Source organism: Drosophila melanogaster, chromosome 2L (assembly GCF_000001215.4).
Source record: "Drosophila melanogaster chromosome 2L".
Lineage (NCBI taxonomy): Eukaryota > Metazoa > Arthropoda > Insecta > Diptera > Drosophilidae > Drosophila > Drosophila melanogaster.
In genome coordinates this window covers 1,419,066-1,431,640 of record NT_033779.5, presented here as the reverse complement: position 1 = coordinate 1,431,640, position 12,575 = coordinate 1,419,066, and the positions used below count along the sequence as shown (strand labels likewise).

General features: G+C 42.3%; 2 protein-coding genes across 4 annotated transcripts in view; one reads left to right on the top strand and one right to left on the bottom strand.

Annotated features, from left to right (window-relative positions):
* Positions 1-2,481: 2,481 nt before the first annotated feature.
* Positions 2,482-3,167, bottom strand: CG43401 (uncharacterized protein). Of its 2 annotated transcripts, none has more exons than NM_001298633.1 (1): positions 2,482-3,167. In NM_001298633.1, exon 1 carries the CDS (start codon positions 2,971-2,973, stop codon positions 2,794-2,796), a length of 180 nt encoding a protein of 59 aa, NP_001285562.1. In that variant the 5' UTR covers positions 2,974-3,167; the 3' UTR covers positions 2,482-2,793. The 2 variants fall into 2 exon arrangements, with proteins under 2 accessions (NP_001285562.1, NP_001245837.1); NM_001258908.2 differs by having other exon boundaries at positions 2,660-3,167.
* Positions 3,168-11,187: 8,020 nt separating this feature from the next.
* Positions 11,188-12,575, top strand: part of robo2 (roundabout 2) — a 40,368-nt gene continuing 38,980 nt past the window's right edge. For both annotated transcript variants that reach the window (NM_080531.4, NM_001272939.2), the window contains exon 1: positions 11,188-11,737. In NM_080531.4, coding sequence (NP_536792.2) covers positions 11,476-11,737 — 262 coding nt within the window. In that variant the 5' untranslated portion in view covers positions 11,188-11,475. The remainder of the gene's footprint in view (positions 11,738-12,575) is intronic.

The following is a 12,575-nucleotide window of genomic DNA, read 5'->3' as shown; positions in this document are numbered from 1 at the left end:
CGCTGAGTTACGCGCATCCAATGGCCATAAATAAATGCGAAATGCATTAAATGCCGCGCACACAACAACGAACAACCAACATCCAACAACAATCAACGGACATGGGGACAACTTCGGCTCGATTCCCGCATCGCACGTCTCAGTAATTAATTAAAGCATTAAGTGCTAATTTTACGACAACTCGATTTGTGCGTTGGCCCCCTTGCAACTTGCAACTTGCAACTCGCCATTCGCAATTTGCATGCTGCCATCTCACCAACTCACCATCGCATCTCCCGACATCTCGCCATCGGAATTTGGCAGCCGCTGAATAAAAAAGGAAAATTTGAAGAGGATGCAAAGTGTCGTCTGTTTGGAAATGGGAATGGCAGCGTGACTCACGCCGCAGATTGATTGGCATTTCCACGGGATAGGGTGGATAGGTGATCAATGGGCCGCCCAAAAATGCAATTCGAATTTAGATGATCAACTAAACATCTATATCTAATTACATATTATACATATTGCATATATACTTGGTACTAATAAGAACACATTGTGACGGATCTAATCTGTACTTTTTACTTTTGGAATTTTTAACACAATTAGCTGGTACTTTTCGAGACATTTTTGAAAATGTTTAATCAATTCGAGTATCACGTTACCATCGCCTGAATTTCCCTGCCCCTTGGCACTTCCCCTGAGGTTTCCTGGCCAGTGTCGACTGTCAAACGTCAAACGCGGAGTCGCCTGTCAGCCAGACACTCGTCAGATGGAAATGAAGATGGAGACGCGGACGAGGAGGACCAGCCGAGATGTGGCTGGAAGAAGTTGGCCCATGCCAATGAGACGGTCTCCCCAAAGGCAATAATAACAGGAACAACAAGCGGAACAACAACAACAACTGTTCGACTGCTCAACTGTCGCCAAGATTTTCATCTGAGTCTTGGGTTTTCCACTCGCCACTTCCCGATTTTTCCCTGCTGCGAGTTGTGCCTGCCCAAATCGCTGCAGTTTGCAGTTCATATTTTCACTGGCCTTTGTTTGCTTTGATGTTATTTTTAAAAAGGCGGCAGAGTCGAGAAAATCGGGGAAGTCAGGAAAGTTGAGGGGTTGAGACAACATAAAAATGCTCATTTGTTGTTGCTGTCACAGGCGGAGACTCCCTTGTAATTAATCATATGCATTTGCTTTCATTAGCAAGTCAACAAGAAAAGATACTCTTCAGCGCATCTTACAGATGCGGTGATGGCTTATCGAACAAAAAGCCACACGGAATATGGGAAATAGGTTAAACAATGCCTTGGGATGATGAGTGGGAAGGCAAGTAAGTATTAGAACAAAATGCAAACATCATAAGAGTATTTCTTTTAATAATTGTTGGATATCTGAATGCTATGAAAGTGCTGGATAAACTCCATATAAACCTGAGTCTTAATATTAGGTGAATATATCGCCCAATAATACATGGATTTATTTTTGTTCCCTATTTGGCTGCCACAACAAATGGGAGTTCTTAGTCATCGGAAAACACAATGGATTAAGCATAGAGAGGAAGTAATGAGGGAAATTTATCAGTTGGCCCCTAAGCTTTGTGCTTTGTGCATTTATAGTTGGCCATTAAAGGATTACAAACGCTGAGCGCTTTTCTGGCCAAAGTTCTTCAATCTTCTCGTTTACCATATAGACCAAGTTTATCCGGGGGATTATTGTCGACTGGGATGGAAGATGGAGAGTGGGAAAGATCGGAATCGTTTGCTTGAATGATCACCGAGTCGGACAAAACCACAAAATCGGAAAAAGATTTCACAGAGCCATAAATTTGCCCTTTGCATACGCAATCCAGGTAGAGAGAGACCATTAAATTTGTAGCACAATTGTGGCAAAAATGTCTGTAATTACGGCAATGGCCATGGAAACTGCGACAGAGGGTTGCACTCGCATTCTCGACTGCATTTCCGATTGTCCAGGATGTTCGAGGACACGAGAGTGTTGGTAAATAATTGGTTATGGCTCTCCGGACGGCAGACAATATGCAGGCCATGCCGGAAAAATCGGTAAAACAAATGAAATGAAATACTCCATCGGTGGAGTGGGATTTTCGGGAGTGGTTCGCTTTGATTCCTCAGTAGTTATCTACGCATTTCTCCATTCTGACGTCTGTCAGCCGCATTTTATATGGCCCGATGCGTGTGCGTGAGAGTTTTGTTCAATTAATGCTTGTAAATTTGCCTAGAAATCACATAAATCCTGCTGGTGAAATGGAAACTCGCCTGAGTTATGAATTCAATAAATAATATATGAAAATATTCCAGGGAGCCTCGTTTGCCCAGAATAAATTTGTTGAAAAATAAGGTGCAATAAATAATTATAACAAATTTTTGGGCTTTCAATAGTTTTAATTGTTAAGAACTGTAGGAAACCTATGGTGCTGAATAACAATTTCGTTATGGCTCTATTACCGAAAAGTTAATTGATTGGGAAGGAATTCACAATGATTTTGAAGTGGGAGTGCACTTGTTAAGTTATTGTTTATTTACTCACAAGTTTTCTGAAGAAATAATACATTTCATGGAATTTGCCTGCTTCCCTTCCAATCTCCCAATCATCTCCACACTTCCTTCTTGTCAATTTCCCCCAATTGACTTCCTTATGCAAATGAATCTTGTCGCTTGATTTTCATCGGAGATCATTAATTTTAATTCCGAATATGCCACACAAAATCTTTGTAAGTATAATTAACCGCCGATGCACTCGAAGCCATGCCAATCCCAGAAAGCCATCAGCACAACAGTTTCCAGTGACATCCATGAGCTACTTACTCGGATGAGTTCTACTTAAGCCTGTTTGCGCAACATCCACTATATGTTCTGAAGACATTTTCGGCTGCGAAGGAATGTTAATGCTACGAATACGGCAAAACATATTCCGAGTCATTAGGAGGAGTCCCCCGACTTCCAAGGAGGGTTGGCAAACATGGCAGAAGGTGAACATCAATTTTGAAACATTTTCCCCAGCGCACGAAACAGTCCAAATCGATGTCGATGGGCACGCCCCACAGGGGATATCACTACAAGAAATATTTGTATATTCAAGATATTATCTTGTGATACGGATTTAAGAACTATTGTGCGTTTCTAATTTTATTTGATTAAAAAGGTCAAGAAAGAAAAGACTTAAAAAGTCAAGAAACATAGCTCAATATTTTCTTAAAATTTCATTTAAATTTTTGTTCAGTGTATCTGAGGCCTTGCTGATTTGTAGGTGTTGTCGTCTTCATCTCGCCAGTTTAGCTGGCCTTTCCGATTTACACTGTGGCCACACAATTATGCTCATCAACATCCGTCAGTTTCTTCGGCGGTGGAAAAGTGTTAAGTAATGAGTTAATCTGCAACAAGACTCGCATGATTAAGTGCTCTGGGCCTGTTCGCACTCGGGAGGAGGTGGAGACTTCGGTTGGGGTTGATGTTGGGGTCGAGGTGGAAGTGGATGGGAATTCCGAATCGGAATGGAGGTGGGCGAGTTAAACGGGAGGTGGTTGCCGCTCAGAGTGGGTCTTTAAATAGATTCGTTCTGACCAGGCTTTGAGTTCACTGTGGTATGCCCTCTAATTCCACAAAAATTAAATTTGAAAATAGTTTGTTAAATGCAAATCTAAGTAACATATAAATAAGACAGATGGTTAGGGGAATCACTATTGTTCATATACATAATACCCAGTTATAGACATTGTTTGCGCCACTTTCGTCCCACTGTGCGATGGGCCACTGATAAATTATGATTGTGGCTGAGCAGAGTGAGCAGACGATTTGCTCGAATGCTGAGCCGCGCTTATTATTTATCACGCAAATTGAGTTAATGTGGCCGAGATTAAGGACTAGCTGCGATCACAGGGCACCCCATTGATCATTCCACCTCCAGACATCGCCTCCCGGCCTTATCAATTTGATAAATTACGATATAGATACAATGGAGCTCCGGTATCTATGTAGGTGAGTGTGGGGGGAGGTGTTCCGGCCACGAGTGAAATGTGGTCAACGGAAAAGTGTAGTAGCCCCTAACTGTGATTGACATAATTGGGCGCGCCATAAACGCAGCAGTACAGTGGGGCCCATGGTTTATGATCGCCACAGACAATGATCAATTACAATGAGCAATCTGAATCATAAATATTGTCAGTTTGACGGCAGCGAAAAGTAAAAATAAGGAAAACAACTCAATGCGTTGATTTTCCTTTATGCCGAAACTCCAATTAAAATTGAGATTATGATGGAGCACTGTAGCCCCAAAGAGAAGCAACAAAACAAACTGAAATAAATAAAGGAAATAACTGAAGAAGTGAACTGCATCCACGCTAAGTTGCAGTATTTTTGAAGAAGGTGAACCCACAGCGAGCCATAAATTATAATTATCGACGAGATTAACTCTTTGCCGCGCCACTTAACTGCGATGACACACGCTCCCCAGACGTCTTCCAAGTGCGACAGAGGGGGCTAATCGGAGAACGAGACGGGGATACCGGAGAGGTGGATCGGGCCGAAGACGCGTCTTCTGCTGGAAGAAAACAGCCGCAGATAAGCAACAAAGACGACACTAAATCGTGTGCGATAGCAGCGAGAAGATGCGTATTTCGAGAAAGGGTAGACGCACACATTACCTGTAACTAAATACAAATATTAAATATTTTTTATGAATTGGAGGGACCTGAAGTTTGAAAAAACCACTAGATTGGTTAAATGTACACGACATAAAAATAATTTATTATGGTGGTGTGACTGTGATTCCAAGGCTCATTCTTCTTTAGTTGAAGTTGTCATGTCATTACCCCTTCGAAAATACCCACCGACGATAATTCCTATCTTACATGACACATTCCCAGTATGAAAAAACAACGAGAGAGACAAGAGAAAAGGGTTGCAGTGACTAAAAACAAAAATAAAAGTTATATTGCAGGAAGAAACAGAACTTGTATCTCCCCGAGGAACATTCTTTATTTTTTGGCGATAACTTTGGCCGGACTGCCGGCGGCTACTTCAATTGATATTTCCAGGCAAACAAAACGCAAGAAGCTCGAAAAATGTATGACCCCCTGCGGTTTTATCGACGCCTCTGCGACAGCAGAACCCTGATTCGGATTCGGATCGGTGCTGCGTTCATCCGACGATTGAAATGCGAGCGAAAGACACGGGAATCGAATCCGACATTGTCACACAGCTGAACAAAAACTATAATAATCATAATGGGGGAAGAAGAACATTGTTTTTTGTGTCTTTTAGCTCGAATTTGCCATGGCGATGAGTCGAGTTCGAGTTCTGGATTTGGCTCTGGGGAGTCTGTTTCCCAGACCAGACCCATTTCATTCAGTACGCATTTCATTCATGGCTGCGATTCGAGATGCCCTCAACCCTGTAACAGAATGTGTATCTGTATCTGTACCTGTATGTGCATCTGTAGCTGTGACTCTATCTCGTTGCGTTGGTAATTTTCAATTTTTATAGGCATCTTGGGTCGCCGACGCTCTTGACCTGCAGATAAGATTCGTTCTAAACCTGCAACGCCTCACTCTACTTTTCCGTTCCCGATTTATGACACACCACAATGGCTAATGCTTAATTATGGCAAATTGCAAATCGAGGCCGTAAAAAAATTAACACGAATTTCATTTGTGTGTGCAGCCCGCCCAGTTCCGCTGCACCGTCCCCAGCTAAATATTTTAATTAGCTCCGACGATCATTAAACTTGGGCGGGGAAAACTGAGCGTTTTACGATCTGCCAGAAGCAACAGCCCGGCAATCAGTGAGCTGAGTTCTCGTGTCGAAAGAGTTGGCACAATGGATCGCCTCGAAACGAAAACGCACTAAAACTTAATCATGAAACCCACTCGGCTAACTGGAACATAAACAGGGATCACGGATCAAGCCTGGCAATGAAATTCGAAACACATTCTTTGGGCCACAAGGGGATTAGTCAACAAACTTTGGCAGTTTACAGCTTTCTGTAAGGTATTTTCGCCTCACGAGGATTTTCATCCGTCGTAAAAGACAAACGTTTTTTAGGGGGTCTTAACTTATTCAAGCAGTAAGATAAAAGTGTAATATTAATTATTTAAGTTTTACCTACTTAATTGATTGCGATAGTAATTTTTGTTTTTCTAAAAAGTAGGTGTCTTAGATGAGAGATTATGAGCAATCCTTCCAAGAAAAAATAGGGATCACCATCATCATTATCATCATCACCATCATCGTTATCGTCAATATCATTAAAATCAATGATGGTCGGTGCTTCCTGTCTGTGTTTGGGCTACTCAAGTCGATCAATCGCCCGAAACCCATAAGACCCCGATGTCTGCATCTCCGCTTTTTTTTATAAATTCTCAAATTATCAGTTTATGGCTGCTTTTAGTTTTATGAACCGATCACGTACTAACCATTCAGACGCGATCATTTCGCCAGCGCCTTTGCCATTGCCAACGGCACTGCTAAAATCTGTCCCTTTTTCCCGGATGGGTACAGTGGTTGTTGGCTAAAACGAATCTCGTTCTTATGGAGTTGCTCAAAAACGATATATAAGTTATACGGACAAATGTTCAGAAGGCTAGCTATAGACTCACAGCATGGATTTCAAGAGCAATTCCATCAAATTCAATGTGTATAAATAACTTTGTTTCAGTGATCACTGTAATTCTATTTTCGCTCCTCTCCAAGCCCCTCAACGATCCCCTTTCTCCAAGAAGCTTGCGTGTGAATCTCCAGCCGACTGGCCGATGGGATCCCGCTTCACATATCTATATCTGATTCCCCTTCGCCGTCCCGGAGCGAATGCCTTTGGATTTGTTGTTGGCGGAGCCGATCCGCTTCATTTTCAGCGCATTTTTATCGGCTGCACAGCTAATTAAAAGTGAAAAAGAACGAAGAAGAGGCCAAACTGCGGTTCCCGAGGGTCTTCGTGGCGCTGTTAGTTTGGCAGAAATTTAACAAATTATTTAATGATAGATGGTTCTTAAATTGACTGGCCGTCTGGATGGCTAACAATGGGTTATTGGCGGTATTAAGTGATTAGATGAGGGGATCCGAGGATCCGGGGCTTGTTTTCGGATTAGCCACGGCTAAAGCCCGATGAACTTTCAATCGCAATTCAATGGTACTCGAAAATATCGAAATGAAACGCTCCTCATATGAAAAGGGCAAGCATTAAACAAACAAATGACAATTTGAACATTTCGTAATCCCCCAGTGTCGCACAATTGAAATATGTAATTAATTATGCCCATAGGCGGTGGTCGCCTGCTGTTTATTTTCTGCTACCAGAAAACAACTAAAATGGAAACCGAAAAACAACAAACATTTTTTTCGATAGAAATCTACAAAACTATTTGCCACACATTGAAAAACGTCGGGGGTTTGGGACTTTTGGATTGTTAGATTGTTGGATTGTTGGATCGTTGGGTTTTCGGAGGGACCGCCAGCAGCTTCAAAAGCGTCGCTGGCTTTTTGTTTTTGTTGCTGCTCATATTTCGATTTTAATGAATCCACTCTATGATTATCTTGATTACGAAACTGTTCCCCAAACTGAAAAAGCGCCACACAAATAAACCATTCAAATGAAATACTCCCGCCCACTCAAACAAAAAGCTGAATGCACGACTGAATGCATGAAGAGTTATCGCCATCGCTGTCTCTTTCTTCGCTATTGCCGTCTCGCCTGGTGGTCTTTTCGGCGGCAAACTACTGAAAATATTAATTAAAAGCCATAAAAGCAACAAATGTTAATAAGCAGCTATCACCGCCTGCACATCGAAATCCTAATTCATTTCGAACGAAAATTAAAGCGAATGCAAATTCAACAAAGCATTTGCAAATAAATGTGCTCTAATTACGTATAATATAGGGTAGTCGGGGTCGTTTATTTGGAAGTTTGTTGGTTTAATTATTTCAAAGTATAAAATAAAATTATACTACTAACTTAATGAAAGCAAGTCGATATACTAAATACAGCCCATTAAAATTATTTATTTTCAGTTGCTACCGATGAAATATAATACAATACAATACGCCGAATTTACTTGTTCAATTTGGTAATTAAATATAAAAAATAAAAATTATGCTCGCCAAATCCCTATAATTTACTCAAAAGTTATTATTTTGCAAACATTTGTGTTTTTTTGTCATTTGATTTATTTTACAGCCAACAGAATACAGTCGCTGATTTTTATTGTTCGAGCTAGTTAAACTTTTATTGACTTTTAATTTCATTTGTTGCATTTAGTTTATGCTAATGGGATTACCATTTTATGTGGAAGCTGCTGCATTTTCACGAATATTTTTGGGACCATCGGGATTAGAGAGTGTGTTTGTGATAGATGATGTGTTAAAGGCATGGACTTACCCTGCCCACAAGCCACCTCCTAAAAGGCGTAATATTTTATTGACACTCTCGGAAAAGTTTTTAATTACGATCATAAGTCATTGTGGAAATCATAGAACAGCACTCCTGCCCATAAATTTCACACTCAACTCATTTCCTGCTCATTATCATATATCCAGCAATTGTACAAACTTCAGACGCAATCTCAATGCGTTCTGGGTTGGGCTTTCAGTTTTCTGTTTTCGGGGAGGCTCAATCGTATTGGTACACTGAGCAAAACAAAAAATAGATCACGATACTTTTACAGCAGGTCCCAATGTTATAAAAAACTGACAGCCATTTTGGAATCGAATATTCCTTAGTTCTGGTGATTCTTATTGAGTAAATGATTGGACATTTCTGTTCGACATGTGTAATTTTTTCGAGTGTATAGCATGGGAAATGGGAAGGCAGAAGCATCCACACTCGTGGCCTGTCCAAAAAACCCACTCAATAGGGGTTTGGCACTCGAGTGGGCGTTCGGCGTCTTCGGATACGTGGTGCGTGTGTATCTGTATCTTTCGGACGTATTTCGTATCTGAGTCCCCGCATCCTCATCCTCGCTCGTGTGTTGTTTGTCCACGGGATTTGTGGATGGGCGGATCCCTGGAGATGTTGGGGAAGGTAATCATGCTGTCACAGTCGCTAATTTCAATTATCTTGAGTGTGCACGTATACGTAATTTGTTTACTTTTGAGCGCACAAATGGCCCGAGAAATGAAAAGAAGGCAGCGCATCCTTCCAATAAACTTAAACACGTACATTAAAGTGCATTTATAAGTTTCGTGAGTTTCGCCTTCCTCTCATCTTTTTCAGCTTTGGCTTGACAATCAAAATGTCATTTCATTTCGTTTGGAAGCTCGCAAATCCGCAATTGAGACGCAACTTACATGCCATTAACAAGGCTTAAACCAACCGACATGACAGACAAACAGTCAGTCAGTAGACTGTGTGACAGAGAGGGACGAGCCGGTTGGAAAGAGAGGGCGAGAGGCCCAAACATGACAAAGGCAGTGTCAACATTTCAGCCTAGATAACTCAGAGTGCAGTCCAGTGTTGCCAAACTTCTTGGCCCTCTGTTTTGGTAAGGTCATGGGTTGGCAGGTTTAATCGGGCCAGCTTAAGGAGTAAATATTTTGGGTGTTGCGGGCATAGATCAAAAATCCATGCTTGAATCCATCGGATAGTTAGCACATTGGATTTACTTTGGTAAGGTAAAGGACATAAGGTATCTATATATTATATATTATCGTATATACTTGCAGCGTTGCCCAACTTCACTTGAGTGCTAATGAAGCGTGGCAACCGGGCTCAGATATCTCGCCTTTCAAGCAGAGCAACTCGCCCTGGCTGTAAATTGGCCAATTATCAGCATTTGAAATATGGTTTACCTGCCACGAATTCTCTCTTTCCTCTACCTGGATTCTTCGCCTCTATAAAAGGTGAGCGGCAGTGGGAATCGGGATTCGAGAGTCGGGATCGGAGAATCGAAGAAACGAGGGACTTGAGAAGGCAACAAACTCACATACGCCGTACGCACTTTGACCTTTCTTTCTCGCAGAGACAATGCACATTGTGTTGCACTCTGAAAAGGGGAAGTGGAGGGGGAAAGGGAATCCACACCTGCCCGCTCCTAAATGCACGCATAGTTCCTTTATAGGAAAGATACACACCTTTATTTTACACTTCTCTGCCCGTCGAATGTATCTGTATCTGTATTTTCTGAGCACCGGCATTAATGAACTGACTTCACACTCGTCCGAAGAACTCTACCTGGAGGAAAAGTTATTGATTATTTAACAAACGCTGGGAAATTAGGCAGCGATTTATAGAGGAAAGCCCTTTCGGATATGCACTTTGATAAATTAATACAATATCGTCTAGCTGGCCATTCAATTGATTTCGAAATTCATTAGCGCGCAGAGGCGTCTAGATATTGGGACAGTGTCCAAGAACGGGTCTCCACTTTGATTTCTATTCATCGCATTGTGAAACGGATCGTCTAGAACTGTGTCTGGCTTTATTGCAGTTTGGAAATAGATGAGCTAACAGCTGGAGAGTGAGTGGGGCACTCGAGCAGATTAGATATGAAATGGTCGCCCCTTTGGAGGGGCTCTTTCGACTCTCTGCGCCGGCGAAGGGTTGAGCGGACACGGTGGAGCTGGAGGGCAATAAAGCGCAACAAGTAGGGATTATCCGAGCTCGAAATGTTTTCGGATTCGGATGGAAACTATTGAGGCTGAGCGGCACAAAGGTTGGCAATTTGTTGGCTTGACAACGTGAAAAAGAGCTTGAATGATCGAATAAAAATGGAAAAGAGCTGGAGATAAACAAGTTGGACTTGGAAATGGATGTGGCATGGTGTTAAAGTCCGTTTGAATGTAGATTTTTTTGTATTAGCAAATGATGCAGATTATTCATAAAAAAAGCCAATAAATACATGACTATGTGTTGTGCTGCAAAGAAATCCCCATCTAGTCCTGGAAGTCAGATACATATTCCAACAATTCACATCCACTCAATAGCAACATGATGATGCACCACCACCCGAAATGTTGCACGACTCGACGATAAACCTAGGGCACGTGGATCGAAACGAGTGAAGACGGAACAAAACAAACCGTCTTGCAGTAAAAGTAAACAAAGTTCCAACGCGTTCCACAGCATGCAACAAGCGGGACGAACTGGAACGCGGAACAGCGCACGAAGCGATACAGATACTAGATGGTACTCGGATACACAGACACGAAGCAGTAGCCGAAGTGGACTTCGGGTGGCGGCTCCGAGGCGAAACGAGAATTCGTTCCTCAGTCGCATTTCGATTGTCAGCCGGTTCGCATGTGCTGCGGATGCAGATACAGTCCATATATCCGTATCCGTTCGATTCGTCGGGTTACGCGCGTCGTCGTTCCGGGAAACGGACTTAGTGGCGCCGCCATGGATTCAGATGCTAGCGAATAACTAACTCGGAGGAACAGAAATACTGTGTGTGCCAAAACAGAAGATCCGAAAGATTGCGCGTATCGAGAAATGAGTGCAAATCTATTTTAAATGGTGTGCAATTAAGGAGGCGAAACGAGAATACTTGACAAAATGCATTTGTGCGAGATGCGTGGAATGCCGCTGCGGTTGCAACCTCAGTGTTTAACCAACGAAAGCGAAATTCAAATTAAAATCAAAAGCAAAATCAAAAATAAAACTGCCAGCGAGATCAAACGCCGACACAGAAACAATCGAGATTTTCATGGGGAGCGGCTAAAAATAATGCCAGTCGATCGGAGTCGACGCGCAGTATTCCCACTGCTGCTGCTCCTCGCGGGATTAAACGGATTAACTCAAGTCGGAGCGCTCAAGGGTAAGTGTCAACAGATGCAAGATGCGTCCATCTCCAGAGTTGCATTCGCAGGGTTGCATTGTGGGATCTCTGTTTTAGTTTGAAGGGCATTATGACAAACTATTTCCTCCCAGAGCCAGGGAAAATCCTTCGCGGCCGCATATGAGTTGCCTCCTCATGTCGCTGCACTCCCCATTTATTTATTAGCGTCATTTGTTTCCATTTACGTTTTTTTGTTGGTCGACTCCGTCTTTTGGCTATTTTTGGTTGCAACACACGCGGCCCGACCGAACAACAAAGTGAAATTAAGGCACTGCGGTTTATTTATGCCTGCAACGTTCGCTAATGGATTTTAAGGCCGCTTTATAGACAACGCGACATCGACTCTGCCCATAGACCCATTATTCATGCCTCTCTCTCCCGATTCTCATTAGAGATGCACATAATGGGGCGACTTTTGGATGGGCATAGCTGGATGTTTGGGCTTTGGCAGGGCATTGCAATCGGTATCGTAATTCCAGAGATCTCTCAGAAGTTCTCTGCAGGTTAGGGAAGGTTAAGAAGTATCTATTAGTATGGATACTTTTAAGAACAATGCTGCTAATTCCTCATTATTCCTTATCACCACATAACGAACACCAAAAAACAAATGCTAACCCACTGAACCCACTTAGGGATCACATTTGGGAAAACTAAATACAACTTCCAAAGAATACACAGATCGTATTACACATCGAACCCGAGAAAAGTGAAAAAAAAATGCATATGTGGAAACTCAGTTGGATGAGGGTAAATCGAAACACAGAAATTGTAAACCCCTTAGGGAGGATCTCGGGAAAGATCACTAACCAAAACCAAA